Source organism: Mytilus trossulus, chromosome 6 (assembly GCF_036588685.1).
Source record: "Mytilus trossulus isolate FHL-02 chromosome 6, PNRI_Mtr1.1.1.hap1, whole genome shotgun sequence".
NCBI classification, from domain to species: domain Eukaryota; kingdom Metazoa; phylum Mollusca; class Bivalvia; order Mytilida; family Mytilidae; genus Mytilus; species Mytilus trossulus.
This window is the reverse complement of record NC_086378.1, coordinates 86,436,242-86,451,947: the sequence shown is the minus strand read 5'-3', so window position 1 is coordinate 86,451,947 and position 15,706 is coordinate 86,436,242. Positions and strand designations below refer to the sequence as shown.

General features: G+C 33.2%; 1 protein-coding gene across 1 annotated transcript in view; it reads right to left on the bottom strand.

The window, feature by feature from the left end:
* The window catches only part of LOC134723090 (MATH and LRR domain-containing protein PFE0570w-like), a 51,101-nt gene extending 36,526 nt beyond the window's left edge, over window positions 1-14,575 (bottom strand). Inside the window, exon 1 of the mRNA XM_063586730.1 lies at window positions 14,365-14,575. Within this exon, the coding sequence (XP_063442800.1) occupies window positions 14,365-14,485 (121 nt within the window). The 5' untranslated portion in view covers window positions 14,486-14,575. The remainder of the gene's footprint in view (window positions 1-14,364) is intronic.
* Between the last annotated feature and the right edge of the window lie 1,131 nt (window positions 14,576-15,706).

Genomic DNA, 15,706 nt, shown 5'->3' with positions numbered 1-15,706 from the left:
TCACCACTCTGTATATCTATAACCACTCTGTAAATCTCTCACCACTTTATATATGTATCACCAATGTGTATATCTATCACCCCTCTTAATATCTATCACCCCTCTGAATATCTATCACCACTCTGTATATATATCACCACTCTGTACATTTATCATCACTCTGTATATCTATCACCTCTCTTTACACCTATCACCACTCTGTATATCGATAAACCCTCTGAATATATATCACCCCTCTGAATATCTAACATCACTCTGAAAATTTATCACCACTCTTTATATCTATTACCACTCTGTATGTCTATCACCACTGTGTATATCTATCACCCCCTCTGAATATCTATCACCCCTCTGAATATCCATCACCCCTCTGAATATCTATCACCACTCTGTATATATATCACCACTCTGTATATATACCACCACTCTGTACATCTATCATCACTCTGTATATCTATCGACCCTCTGAATATCTATCACCCCTCTGAATATCTTACACCACTCTGTATATCTATCACCACTCTATTTATATATGACCAATCTGAATATATATCACCACTCTGTATATCTATAGACCCTCTAAATATTTATCACCAATCTGTGTATATATCACCAATCTGAATATCTATCACCACTCTGTATAACTATCACCACTATGTATGTCTATCACTACTGTGAATATCTATCACCTCTCTGAATATCTATCACCACTCTGTTTATCTATCACCACTCTGTATATATATCACCGCTCTGTATATCTATCACCACTATATACACCTATCACCACTCTTTATATCTCTTTAGATTTTTGCTATCCGCCGTTTTTCTCTATCTTTGAAAATATAGTTAAATTTGGACTATCCCTAAACGAATCAAATTTGATAAAATATCACCACTCTGTACACCTATCACCACTCTGTATATCTATCGACCCTCTGAAAATCTATCACCCCTCTAAATATCTAACACCACTCTGTATATCTATCACCACTCTATTAATATATATCACCAATCTGAATATCTATCACTTCTCTGTATATCTATCGACCCTCTGAATATCTATCCCCACTCTGTATATATATATCACCACTCTGTACATTTATCATCACTCTGTATATCTATCACCTCTCTTTATACCTATCACCCCTCTGGATTTCTATCACCCCTCTGAATTACTATCACCCCTCTGAATATCTATGTATACTTATATATATCATCACTCTTGTATATATATCACCACTATGTATATCTATCACCCCCTCTGAATATTTATCACCCCTCTGAATATCCATCACCCCTCTGAATATCTATCACCACTCTGTATATATATCACCACTCTGTATATATACCACCACTCTGTACATCTATCATCACTCTGTATATCTATCGACCCTCTGAATATCTATCACCCCTCTGAATATCTTACACCACTCTGTATATCTATCACCACTCCATTTATATATGACCAATCTGAATATATATCACCACTCTGTATATCTATAGACCCTCTAAATATCTATCACCAATCTGTGTATATATCACCAATCTGAATATCTATCACCACTCTGTATAACTATCACCACTATGTAGGTCTATCACTACTGTGAATATCTATCACCTCTCTGAATATCTATCACCACTCTGTTTATCTATCACCACTCTGTATATATATCACCGCTCTGTATATCTATCACCACTATATACACCTATCACCACTCTTTATATCTTTCTAGATTTTTGCTATCCGCCGTTTTTCTCTATCTTTGAAAATATAGTTAAACTTGGACTATCCCTAAACGAATCAAATTTGATAAAATATCACCACTCTGTACACCTATCACCACTCTGTATATCTATCGACCCTCTGAAAATCTATCACCCCTCTAAATATCTAACACCACTCTGTATATCTATCACCACTCTATTAATATATATCACCAATCTGAATATCTATCACTTCTCTGTATATCTATCGACCCTCTGAATATCTATCACCACTCTGTATATATATATATCACCACTCTGTACATTTATCATCACTCTGTATATCTATCACCTCTCTTTATACCTATCACCCCTCTGGATTTCTATCACCCCTCTGAATTACTATCACCCCTCTGAATATCTATGTATACTTATATATATCATCACTCTTGTATATATATCACCACTATGTATATCTATCACCCCCTCTGAATATCTATCACCCCTCTGAATATCCATCACCCCTCTGAATATCTATCACCACTCTGTATATATATCACCACTCTGTATATATACCACCACTCTGTACATCTATCATCACTCTGTATATCTATCGACCCTCTGAATATCTATCACCCCTCTGAATATCTTACACCACTCTGTATATCTATCACCACTCCATTTATATATGACCAATCTGAATATATATCACCACTCTGTATATCTATAGACCCTCTAAATATCTATCACCAATCTGTGTATATATCACCAATCTGAATATCTATCACCACTCTGTATAACTATCACCACTATGTAGGTCTATCACTACTGTGAATATCTATCACCTCTCTGAATATCTATCACCACTCTGTTTATCTATCACCACTCTGTATATATATCACCGCTCTGTATATCTATCACCACTATATACACCTATCACCACTCTTTATATCTTTCTAGATTTTTGCTATCCGCCGTTTTTCTCTATCTTTGAAAATATAGTTAAACTTGGACTATCCCTAAACGAATCAAATTTGATAATATATCACCACTCTGTACACCTATCACCACTCTGTATATCTATCGACCCTCTGAAAATCTATCACCCCTCTAAATATCTAACACCACTCTGTATATCTATCACCACTCTATTAATATATATCACCAATCTGAATATCTATCACTTCTCTGTATATCTATCGACCCTCTGAATATCTATCACCACTCTGTATATATATATCACCACTCTGTACATTTATCATCACTCTGTATATCTATCACCTCTCTTTATACCTATCACCACTCAGTATATCGATCAACCCTCTGAATATCTATCACCCCTCTGAATATGTAACACCACTCTGAATATCTATCACCACTCTGTATATCTATTACCACTATGTATGTCTATCACCACTGTGTATATCTATCACCCACTCTGAATATCTATGACCCCTCTGAATATCCATCACCCCTCTGAATATCTATCACCACTCTGTATATATATCACCACTCTGTACACCTATCATCACTCTGTATATCTATCAACCCTCTGAATATCTATCACCCCTCTGAATATCTAACACCACTCTGTATATCTATCACCACTATATATATATGACCAATCTGAATATCTATCACTACTCTGTATATATATAGACCCTCTGAATATCTATCACCACTCTGTGTATATATCACCAATCTGAATATCTATCACCACTCTGTATAACTATCACCACTATGTATGTATATCACCACTGTGAATATCTATCACCTCTCTGAATATCTATCACCGCTCTGTATATCTATCACCACTTTATACACCTATCACCACTCTTTATATCTTTCTAGATTTTTGCTATCCGCCGTTTTCCTCTATCTTTGAAAATATAGTTAAACATGTGACTATCCCTAAACGAATCAAATTTGATAAAATATCACCACTCTGTACACCTATCACCACTCTGTATATCTATAACCACTCTGTAAATCTCTCATCACTCTATATGTTTATCACCAATGTGTATATCTATCACCCATCTGAATATCTATCACCCCTCTGAATATCTATCACCACTCTGTATATATATCACCACTCTGTTCATTTATCACCACTCTGTATATCTATCACCTCTCTTTACACCTATCACCACTCTGTATGTCTATCACCGCTCTGTATATCTATCACCACTTTATACACCTATCACCACTCTTTATATCTTTCTAGATTTTTGCTATCCGCCGTTTTTCTCTATCTTTGAAAATATGGTTAAACATGTGACTATCCCTAAACGAATCAAATTTGATAAAATATCACCACTCTGTACACCTATCACCACTCTGTATATCTATAACCACTCTGTAAATCTCTCATCACTCTATATGTGTATCACCAATGTGTATATCTATCACCCATCTGAATATCTATCACCCCTCTGAATATCTATCACCACTCTGTTCATTTATCACCACTCTGTATATCTATCACCTCTCTTTACACCTATCACCACTCTGTATGTCTATCACCACTGTGTATATCTATCACCCCCTCTGAATATCTATCACCCCTCTGAATATCCATCACCCCTCTGAATATCTATCACCACTCTGTATATATATCACCACTGTGTACACTTATCATCACTCTGTATATCTATCGACCCTCTGAATATTTATCACCCCTCTGAATATCTAACACCACTCTGTATATATATCACCACTCTGTACATTTATCATCACTCTGTATATCTATCACCTCTCTTTACACCTATCACCACTCTGTATATCGATCAACCCTCTGAATATCTATCACCCCACTGAATATCTAACACCACTCTGAATATCTATCACCACTCTGTATATCTATTACCACTCTGTATGTCTATCACCACTGTGTATATCTATCACCCCCTCTGAATATCTATCAACCGTCTGAATATCCATCACCCCTCTGAATATCTATCACCACTCTGTATATATATCACCACTCTGTACACCTATCATCACTCTGTATATATATCACCCCCTCTGAATATCTATCGACCCTCTGAATATCTATCACCCCTCTGAATATCTAACACCACTCTGTATATCTATCACCACTCTATATATATATGACCAATCTGAATATCTATAACTACTCTGTATATATATAGACCCTCTGAATATCTATCACCACTCTGTGTATATATCACCAATCTGAATATCTATCACCACTCTGTATAACTATTACCACTATGTATGTCTATCACCACTGTGAATATCTATCACCTCTCTGAATATCTATCACCACTCTGTATATCTATCACCACTCTGTATATCTATCACCGCTCTGTATATCTATCACCACTATATACACCTATCACCACTCTTTATATCTTTCTAGATTTTTGCTATTCGCCGTTTTTCTCTATCTTTGAAAATATAGTAAAACATGTGACTATCCCTAAACGAATCAAATTTGATAAAATGTCACCACTCTGTACACCTATCACCACTCTGTATATCTATAACCACTCTGTAAATATCTCACCACTCTATATATGTATCACCAATGTGTATATTTATCACCCCTCTGAATATCTATCACCAGTCTGTATATATATATCACCACTCTGTACATTTATCATCACTCTGTATATCTATCACCTCTCTTTACACCTATCACCACTCTGTATATCGATCAACCCTCTGAATATAGATCACCCCTCTGAATATCTAACACCACTCTGAATATCTATCACCACTCTGTATATCTATTACCACTCTGTATGTCTATCACCACTGTGTATATCTATCACCCCCTCTGAATATCTATCACCCCTCTGAATATCCATCACCCCTCTGAATATCTATCACCACTCTGTATATATATCACCACTCTGTACATCTATCATCACTCTGTATATCTATCGACCCTCTGAATATCTATCACCCCTCTGAATATCTAACACCACTCTGAATATCTATCACCACTCTATATATATATGACCAATCTGAATATATATCACCACTCTGCATATCTATAGACCCTCTGAATATCTATCACCACTCTGTGTATATATCACCAATCTGAATATCTATCACCACTCTGTATAACTATCACCACTATGTATGTCTATCACTACTGTGAATATCTATCACCTCTATGAATATCTATCACCACTCTGTTTATCTATCACCGCTCTGTATATCTATCACCACTATATACACCTATCACCACTCTTTATATATTTCTAGATTTTTGCTATCCGCCGTTTTTCTCTATCTTTGAAAATATAGTTAAACTTGGACTATCCCTAAACGAATCAAATTTGATAAAATATCACCACTCTGTACACCTATCACCACTCTGTATATCTATCGACCCTCTGAAAATCTATCACCCCTCTAAATATTTAACACCACTCTGTATATCTATCACCACTCTATATATATATCACCAATCTGAATATCTATCACTTCTCTGTATATCTATCGACCCTCTGAATATATATCACCACTCTGTGTATCTATCACCAATCTGAATAGCTATCACCACTCTGTACATATATCACCACTCTGAATATATATCACCACTCTGTATGTCTATCACAACTGTGTATATATATCATCCCTCTGAATATCTATCACCTCTCTGGATATCTATCACCCCTTTGAATATCTATCACCTCACTGAATATCTATCACACTCTGTTTATTTATATCACCAATCTGTACATCTATAATCACTCTGAATATCTATCACCTCTCTGTACACCTATAACCACTCTGTATATATATCACTCCTCTGAACATCTATCACCACTCTGTATATATATATATCACCACTCTGTACATCTATCATCACTCTGTATATCTATCCCCACTCTGTACAGATATCACGACTCTGTATATCTATCGACCCTCTGAATATCTTACACCATTCTGTATATCTATCACCACTTTATAGATATCACCACTCTGTATATATATCACCGCTCTGTATATCTATCACAACTCTGAACATATATCACCAATCTGAATATATATCACCACTCTGTACGTCTATCACCACTGTGTATATATATCATCCCTCTGAATATCGATCACCCCTCTGAATACCAACACTCTGTTTATCTACCTCTGATCTGAATATCAATCACAACTTTGTCTATTATCAACCACCCTGTATATCTAGCACCACTCTGTACACCACTCTGTATATCTATCACCCCCTCTGAATATCTATCACCCCTCTGAATATTCATCACCCCTCTGAATATCTATCACCACTCTGTATAACATGTGACTATCCCTAAACGAGTCAAATTTGATAAAATATCACCACTCTGTACACCCATCACCACTCTTTATATCTATCGACCCTCTGAATATCTATCACCCCTCTGAATATCTAACACCACTCTGTATATCTATCACCACTCTATATATATTTCACCAATCTGAATATCTATCACCACTCTGTATATCTGTCACCACTCTGTATATCTATCACCGCTCTGTATATCTATCACCACTATAAACACCTATCACCACTCTTTATATCTTTCTAGTTTTTTGCTATCCGCCGTTTTTCTCTACCTTTGAAAATATAGTTTAACATGTGACTATCCCTAAACGAATCAAATTTGATAAAATATACGAATTAATAATAAATATATATATATTTATCATCAATCTGTATAGTTATCCCCATCTGTATATACATCACCAGCCTGAGTATCTATCATCACACTGTATATTTATCACCACTCTGTCTAACAATCACTCCTCTGTATATGTACCACCAATCTGTGTATCTACCACCACTTTGTATATCTTTCATCACTCTGTACACATATCGCCACTCTGTATATCTACCATCAGTCTTTTTTCGACGGTTGTCCGGCAAATCGATGTCCAAAGCTGATGTCACAATAAAATAATATTTCTTCAAATCGGCGGCCAATTCAATCACCCTCTAATTTAGGTCAAATTTTTTGGCTCCTTGGCTCCTCTAATCGACGTCCAATTTTTAGCTTCTCTAATCGTTGTCCGTTTTAATGGACCTATGGAAAGATCCAAACGCCGAGACATTTTTGCCATTATGCCGTATTGTGCATTAAATATACTTTAAAAAATTAACAAAACTGTGGAAATTGGGACAAAAAAGTTTATAACAGAACTGAAACTTGGATTGTCGGAGAAGAATAAAGATAAAAAAAAAGTAGTAAAGACAGTTCTCGATCAATATTTTTACAACCTAAACATAGTATATGTAACAAATAAAATATATCATTTTTTTCTCTTTTAATGTTTAACCGATGATACAGGTTGCAATATCCATTTTTATGTAATTTAAAAGCTTATTAAAACAATGAAATGTGTAGAGATTGCTAATCGGACAACTATACACCAGAGTTCAAACAAGGTGGATGTAACCAACTATATAGTCCTTTTACAGCTTGCTGTTCGGTGAGAGCCAAGGATCCGTATTAAAGACCATATTTTGACCTATGGTGGGTTTCTTTTATAAACTGTGACTTGGATCGAGAATTGTCTCATTGGCACTCAAACCACATTTTCTTATATCCATAGGGAACTTAACGTCATTCAACAAGGAATCATTGAGCAATTAAAGGTCATGACATGTAACATATAAAATAATTATTATACAACTAAAAACTAACTTCAAAACAAAAAAATCTGAACAACAACTATTCAAGACATAAATTAACGACAACCACTATACTACAGGCACATACAATATTTGGCTGGGTTCAACATGTTTGTGAGTGCTTAATCTTCCTGTAATCTGAGACAGTGGTGAAAAAGCAGAACATAAAAACATAATACATATTTATTTTGTACATTTTTCACTCCAGGTGTAAAACAAATGAATTGTTGACAAACTTCTTACAGAGCTAGTCCAAATTATAATATTCTAACAGTTGGCATTTATACTTCTTTATTTTGTCTACTGTTGAAGACTGAGTGTTGTCCTATATATATATTTCGTTTAGTTTTCTTTGTCGTTGGGTTCTTATTTAAGTATACTCGCATGCCATTTATCAAGATGCATTTACATGTATAAAAGTAAGTGCAGCAATTTGTTATTCTATTATTCATTGATATTGGACATCGGTAAGAGAAGACTACTATAGATACTATAAAGGTAATCGGACGTCGTTTTGGCAATACATGACGGCACATTGTCATTGGGCGTGGATTTGAGTATCAAACAATTGGACGTCGAATTAAGAATTTAATCACAACTCTGTATATCTACAATCACTCTGTATATCTATCAACACGCTCTACCCCGTGACACCCCTAATTATTTTTCTATAGAGGCTATGAAAAAAAATCCCCCTTTTTTCATTTTTTTTTTTAACATAGTGCCACTCGATACCTTGCGCAAAAGATGCACCTGTTTCTCCTCTACAAGACCTATATAGTTATACCCGGTGGCTCACCTAATTGCTTTTCCCTAGAAGCCAACAAATAGGCCAATCCCACTTTTTTCCGTTTTTTTCAAATTTTTAGCCTTACAGTTTCATTTTTTTTTAACATAGCGCCACTCGATTTCTTGCGCAAAAGGTGTTGTTCAATAGTCTAATATTGGAAGTATTCCGTTTAAAGGAATATGATTGTTACATCAGCTACATAAGTTGGTGATGAGAGTATAAGCCTAGACTCGGAGGTAGTTTTTTCTAGAATTTTTCGATTAATTCTAGTGAATTTGCTTTTGGTAGTGTTAGCTCTTATCCATAGATAAGTAACACGAATTATTGAATAACACATGAAATGACCCAATGACACATGCAATTTTAATCTTAGTTTAAACAGTATTTATAAATGATTTTTTTTACAAGATTAAGTATTACAATGTTATGTGAAGTTTTAATCTTAATTAGCATATATTGGTGACTTTTAAACACTGATTTATAAATAGTATTACATTAAAAGTGTAGTAAAAATGATCTATTAAAGAAAGAAAGTTCATAAAATGTTATTATAATGTTGTGGATACACCTGTTCCTTATTGCATATTATTATACGATTGCCCAATGTGTTCAATCTGGACTACCAAAATTGGGCTCTCATTTGTATAATAGATTAAAACTCACTGACACTCCATGAATTTACATGTATTTTATTTAACAGTCAAACAAATATTTTAAGTAATAATTTTCCAGAAAGTCTTAAAACCGTCCAGGACCTCCTGATTCTGCACTGAGTACGAAATATTTTCTTAGAACAAAAATAAAGATACAAGTTGCAAAAAAATTAGATCTAATTCAATGCAAAATGTGGCGATCAAACGGTGTCTTCTCATTTGTCCAACTTTTTGAAATAAGGTATTCTCATTTAGCCAACTTTTTATTTTTGTTAATTATTGGGTTGTTTGTTTAGTGATAGTAAGGTGTCTCTCTAAAATTTGACAGTAAATGTGTTCCTGTATGTTTTTATACTATTTAAAAACAATATATAAAATAGGCGATAGTAAACTATTTTTAAATAAAGTTTTATAGTATATTTTAGATAATAAATAAATATTTCATCATTTATACAGAAGAAACCCACAAATCAGTAATATTTGTTCATTGGAGGTTCTGCGTTAATTTACATTTATACTAGTAACATGAATATTTGGTAAAGCATTTTTACTTCCCAATTTTGATAGCCTTTAGTAGTATCATATTGTTTCAATATCCATTAGTTGATACCTTAGTGACATCATCCGACCTACATTTTGCCATCAAGTTCAAGCACCATATTTATTCATGTACCATATACCACCTATCGGAACTAGACAGTGACACGATTGCTTTAATTTAGCACTGTTGTACATTAAAGTCAATTTCCATATTCAATCATGTATTCCACATTAAAGCCAACAATATTTAAATCGAACGAACTTTATACTTCAGTGTTTGTTTGTCTTGTATCATGTATAATTGTTCAAAGAAACCAGAATATAATCTAAAATAGAGAAATATTTAATATTTATAAGTCTAGCTTCTTCATAATTTGATGCTAATTGTTGAAACCCAGGAGCTTTTGAGCTTTTGTACCAGGACAACCATAATTACGCCTTTCATTCATAAAATCCTGGCTAAGGACTATTGAAATGTTTAGTAACGCCTTATACCGTATGTTTGGAATTTCTCGATATTGGTCTTCTGATTTTAAGATCAATCCAGTCATTTTAACAAACCATAGACAATTAATGGAGGAAGTTCGGTAGAGAAAAAGAATTGCCGTTTTTTTTCATGGAAACGCCCCTAAACCTACATAGACAACAGACTGACCCAACTTAAGGATAGACTACAGCAAAGACAGATCAACGTTTATCACTACAATGATGCAGTATTCCACCTACTTAAAAGAGGATGAGAATTAAATGTCAGTTGCACATTTTAACATGCTATGCTAAATTCATAGATGCAAAATATCTTATTATCTGTTCTAATAACATAAAAACACTGGTCAATTTACAGTTAATTTAAAATATGTGTGTACAGTATAATCCTTTGTTTGCACAAGTTTTCCTCCTATTCCCACATGAAATTTTACCTTTTCTTACCAGATTTATAAAAAGTGGGAATAGAGGGAATGAACCAAAAAAAGTTGGATAGATGAGAATCAAAGGTAATCAAGAACAAAGGTTTTTTATTTAGAGTTTGGGTTGAAAAATAAGAGTGATAATTATACCCGGATTAAAAAAAATTGTAGTATTATTGCATGGTTCATTCCATCTATTCCCACTTTTTATAAATAAGATACCTGTTCTACATAAATTTTTAAAAAGTTGGATAAATGAGAATGAACCGATCAAACACCCGTATAAACAGCGTTTGTTTAATGGTTAACATTGCACTGGGCAATCGCACGTGTCGTTAAATAACAAACCAATAAACAATATAATAAAGTTGTAAGGTAATAAATATTTCAGGTATTGGTCATTTGCCATCATCTTGATTAGATTATTTTAAATGTATATTTAAGCAATAAAATGTATGATACCATATTTCTCTGTTTTAATAGAGAAAATTACAGAAAGAAAATGGAGCGTGGTATCTTTTTTAATTAAGATTATAACTTTCTAAAAGGAAACTCTTTAGGACTTCTAAATGGTGTATTTCAACTGTGCTTAACTTATTTCAACATTAAAGTTATTTGTCCTAGTTAATTGTGCGGATGTCAGATTTATGTAACACATTTCACTATCTTCATAAGGAAAAATAAAAAAAACGGATATTACATTCAAATTCTCCTAAAAGAAACTTTCAAGACAACTTCCCTCTGATCTTCATTAATATCGATATACTTGTACAATGTAATACATGTACATCCTGAATAAATCAATTGTTAAAATTTATAAAATTTATAAAAAAATAAACTTTCTAAAACTTTTCCCGTAAGAGCCTTATCTTTCATTATTCCGTCTGTATAGATGCTCCATGGTCTCTATACCTTATCCCTTATGACCATGAAATTTTCTTCCAATGTGTCGTGACTTTCTATTGGCTCCTTTTTTTTAGATAATCAATTTTCTCAGAATTTTCAGATAATCCCGGATTTTCTCAGATAATCCCGGTTTATCTCAGATAAACTAAGATTATCTGAGCTTAATTCAAATTCGAAAAAATCCTAGTTTATCTGAGAAAATATAGAAAATTCATTATCTGGAGAAAATCCCGGTTTATCTGAAAATTCTGAGATAAACCAGCATTATCTGGAAAAAATCGAGATAATCCCGGTTTATCTGAGCTTAATGTAAAAAATTGAGATAATCCTAGTTTATCTGAGAAAATCCTGGTTTATCTGAGATAATTTAGGATTATCTATAAAAGTGGTTCAGGCGTGCCATACATATGTCAATAAAAGAAAATACAACTAATTCTCCCTCTCTAACATGTCCAATCTCTCGTACATCACACTCACAAAATAAAAGTAAAGATGAAACAAATGAATAGCTCCAGAAATGTCAATATCAACCAGGTTTTATTTATGACTATTATCTCACCGCTACTGACAATCCGCTATCAAATCAGTCCAACTAATAACAGAAATATATGTATTAATAAAAAAAAATAAAAAAAATCCTTCAGACAAAAATGAATTGATTTCATAATTAATGTTCGAAATAAGTCCGTTTTTTCCCTTGTAACTGGGTGTCGTACGATGAGATGAATCTCACACATATCGTCTGTAGTTCAAAACTGCAACACATTCTTCCTGCTAAATACACATTGTAAATTCAATATATAGGTCAAGCCGATTAGAATCTAAAGATAATGCTAATTACTAAGCAATTATTTTCGAAGTACTGTATTAAAGATGAAAGGTCGGGACGTCACATGACACATGCTACAGTTTTCTGCACACATAAACATACACAGCTGTCTTTCTTGATGTCCATCTCTAACGCGGTCAAAAGTTTGTGATTGTGTAGAAATTCCAATCGCGTTCAACAGTTAATATGAAAATTAAAGTTCAGATGACAATAAACAATTGCGAAATACTTTCGATATGTATGTACAATGTAATTTTAAAACAGTTCCTTGACTTTTACCGTTTTCTTTTGTCGACGAAAAACTCCAATGGTGACATCTGAATACTGGATGAATCTTAAAATTAAAAACATTTCAAATAAAATGATAAAAATCCAAAATCGGTTTCAGTGTCAATTGCATGGTAATGTTAGTCCACTAAACTTAAAGTCCAAAATTTTAACGTGGTCATAATTGAATAATGGCGCCGCCAGCCTCGTGGTCTAGAATTTCAGAAAGTCCATTCATCATCTTTGGAGACAGCTCACATATAATAAACACTTAAAGGGGTCGTTTTTAAGTCCTCCACCATATTACGTACATGGGGGGACATATACTTGCCTCCCCATGCCGCTAAAGTTATATTTGCTAAAGAGCAATAAAAACACATCTATTTCCATAGCACGTTTATTTCAAAGAGACAGATAACATCACATGACAAATATGCATCATCATCATACAAAGGGACACAACTCTCACGACTTAACTACAAAATACATACGACCATACAATACAGATACATAACAATAGTATTCATCTGTGAAATATTGTCTATATATACAGACACAATTTCACTATGCAAATTTGTCCTTCTCTGGACATTTTTCCATAGAAGAGGACAATATTTCATAATACATAGTTATAAAATATTTTCTTGTGGTACAATATTTCATAGGACAATATTTTCCTTTACATATTCTGTACTTCTATAGGTTAAAGTAGTATAATGCTGTAGTATGAACAATAAGTTGGTTTACAGTATTGAAAGGAAATTGAAGTTTGCATGGATCCTATTTAAGTTATATAAGTTATTATGGATAGTCTACCGACCGTGCAAGGGCTGTATAGCCAGTCAAGGTCGTTAAAAACTTCCATTTGTTGTTGGATAGTCTACACTCAACAGAAAAGAAGATAAAGATGACTAGAAATTATCAATGCAAACTAAAAAGTGTTAAACAATTTGTGGATCTGATCATTTGCAAGCCATCTCCCAAAAAATATGTTTGCATTTATTCAAATCAGTTTATTCTATTAGGTCAGTATAATAAATATGATTATCATGCCTTTCTTTTTTTTTCATACAGTTTTTACATAAATTTAAACAATATTGACCACTTACCTGGTTTTTTGACTAGTGTACCACATTCTGGACAAAACTTCATATCTTTTGCAAGCTGTCGTTTGCAGGGATTTCCTTCTTCATCCTTTCCTGCACAGATCAGTTCATCTAGTTTGAGCATGTTGTTTATGAACTCTCCATGCACATGTTTTACAAAATTAAATACACCATATCCACAACGTAAACAAACTACACTTGGTTATCTGGTCTTAGACTGAATGAAAAAATTATAAAACCAAATATATTATATGAATGTCATCATTAAATGTTATTTCATTTTTGTGTAGAGCAATAAGGAATGTGTTACCACTGTAAATCCATTTACTGTAAACCAACTTATTTTCGCGAATACTTTATTTCGCATTTTACCCTTTCTTGACCACTTCGCGGCTATTTAATTTAGCGATTTTCGGATTTACTTGATGAAGTTTAATAAGGAAAGATCTAAGGTTTACGTATTCGCGACGCTTTATATTCGCGTATTTCGCTTGCGAAAATAAGTTGGTTTACAGTATTTCCATAGGAACATGTGCAAATTTTCATGAATCTGTATTTTTGTGAACATTTGATTTCATGGATTTTTCTAAATTTGTGTATGAACCTTTAGAACATTTTACTACATACATTGCATAGAAATTTGAATTTGTAGTTCCCAGTTTAACCATGAAATCCATGAAAGTTGGTATTGGACAATAATAATTACTGTACAGCTATTGTATTGGACCAAGAATATATGATCAAACTCAAACATCTGAGTTTACCTTATCATCTTGGTTTGTTTTGTCTTATTTATTGAAAATTATAGTGAAACATAAGTTAACCTTAATATGAATTACGCACGTTATTCAGTGTGCACCACATTTTTTATGTTATTTCTTCATAGACAGAAAAATTATTACAGCCATTCCTTATATATAAAAAATAAGAATTCCGTTTTATCCATATTTTACTTATAAATGGATTTTTTTTTCTGCCAGGAAACAAAAAATTTACTCTGTAGTTAAAGTTTTTAAAATGTAATAATACCGAAACTGGATATAAGCTTGTTTATTATCATAAAATAGTATCCAGAAGTAAATTTTGTAAAAAAAAAAAAGAAAAAAGTTTTTAAAGTTTTTACAGGAAGGACATGATAATTTGATTACAGTTGTCTTTAAATAGAATCCCTATTAAATGAAACATACCCCTCCCCCTTATTTCTCCTAAAGTCAAAATTTACCATTTAGAGACTTGTAGGCTCGATTCAGATGATCTCAGATTGAAGTTTGACTTAGAGTTTGAGCATCATGGCTCCAACTAAAGCAGAGAAACATCTGTGGGCTTGCAAAGCTTTCTAACTTTT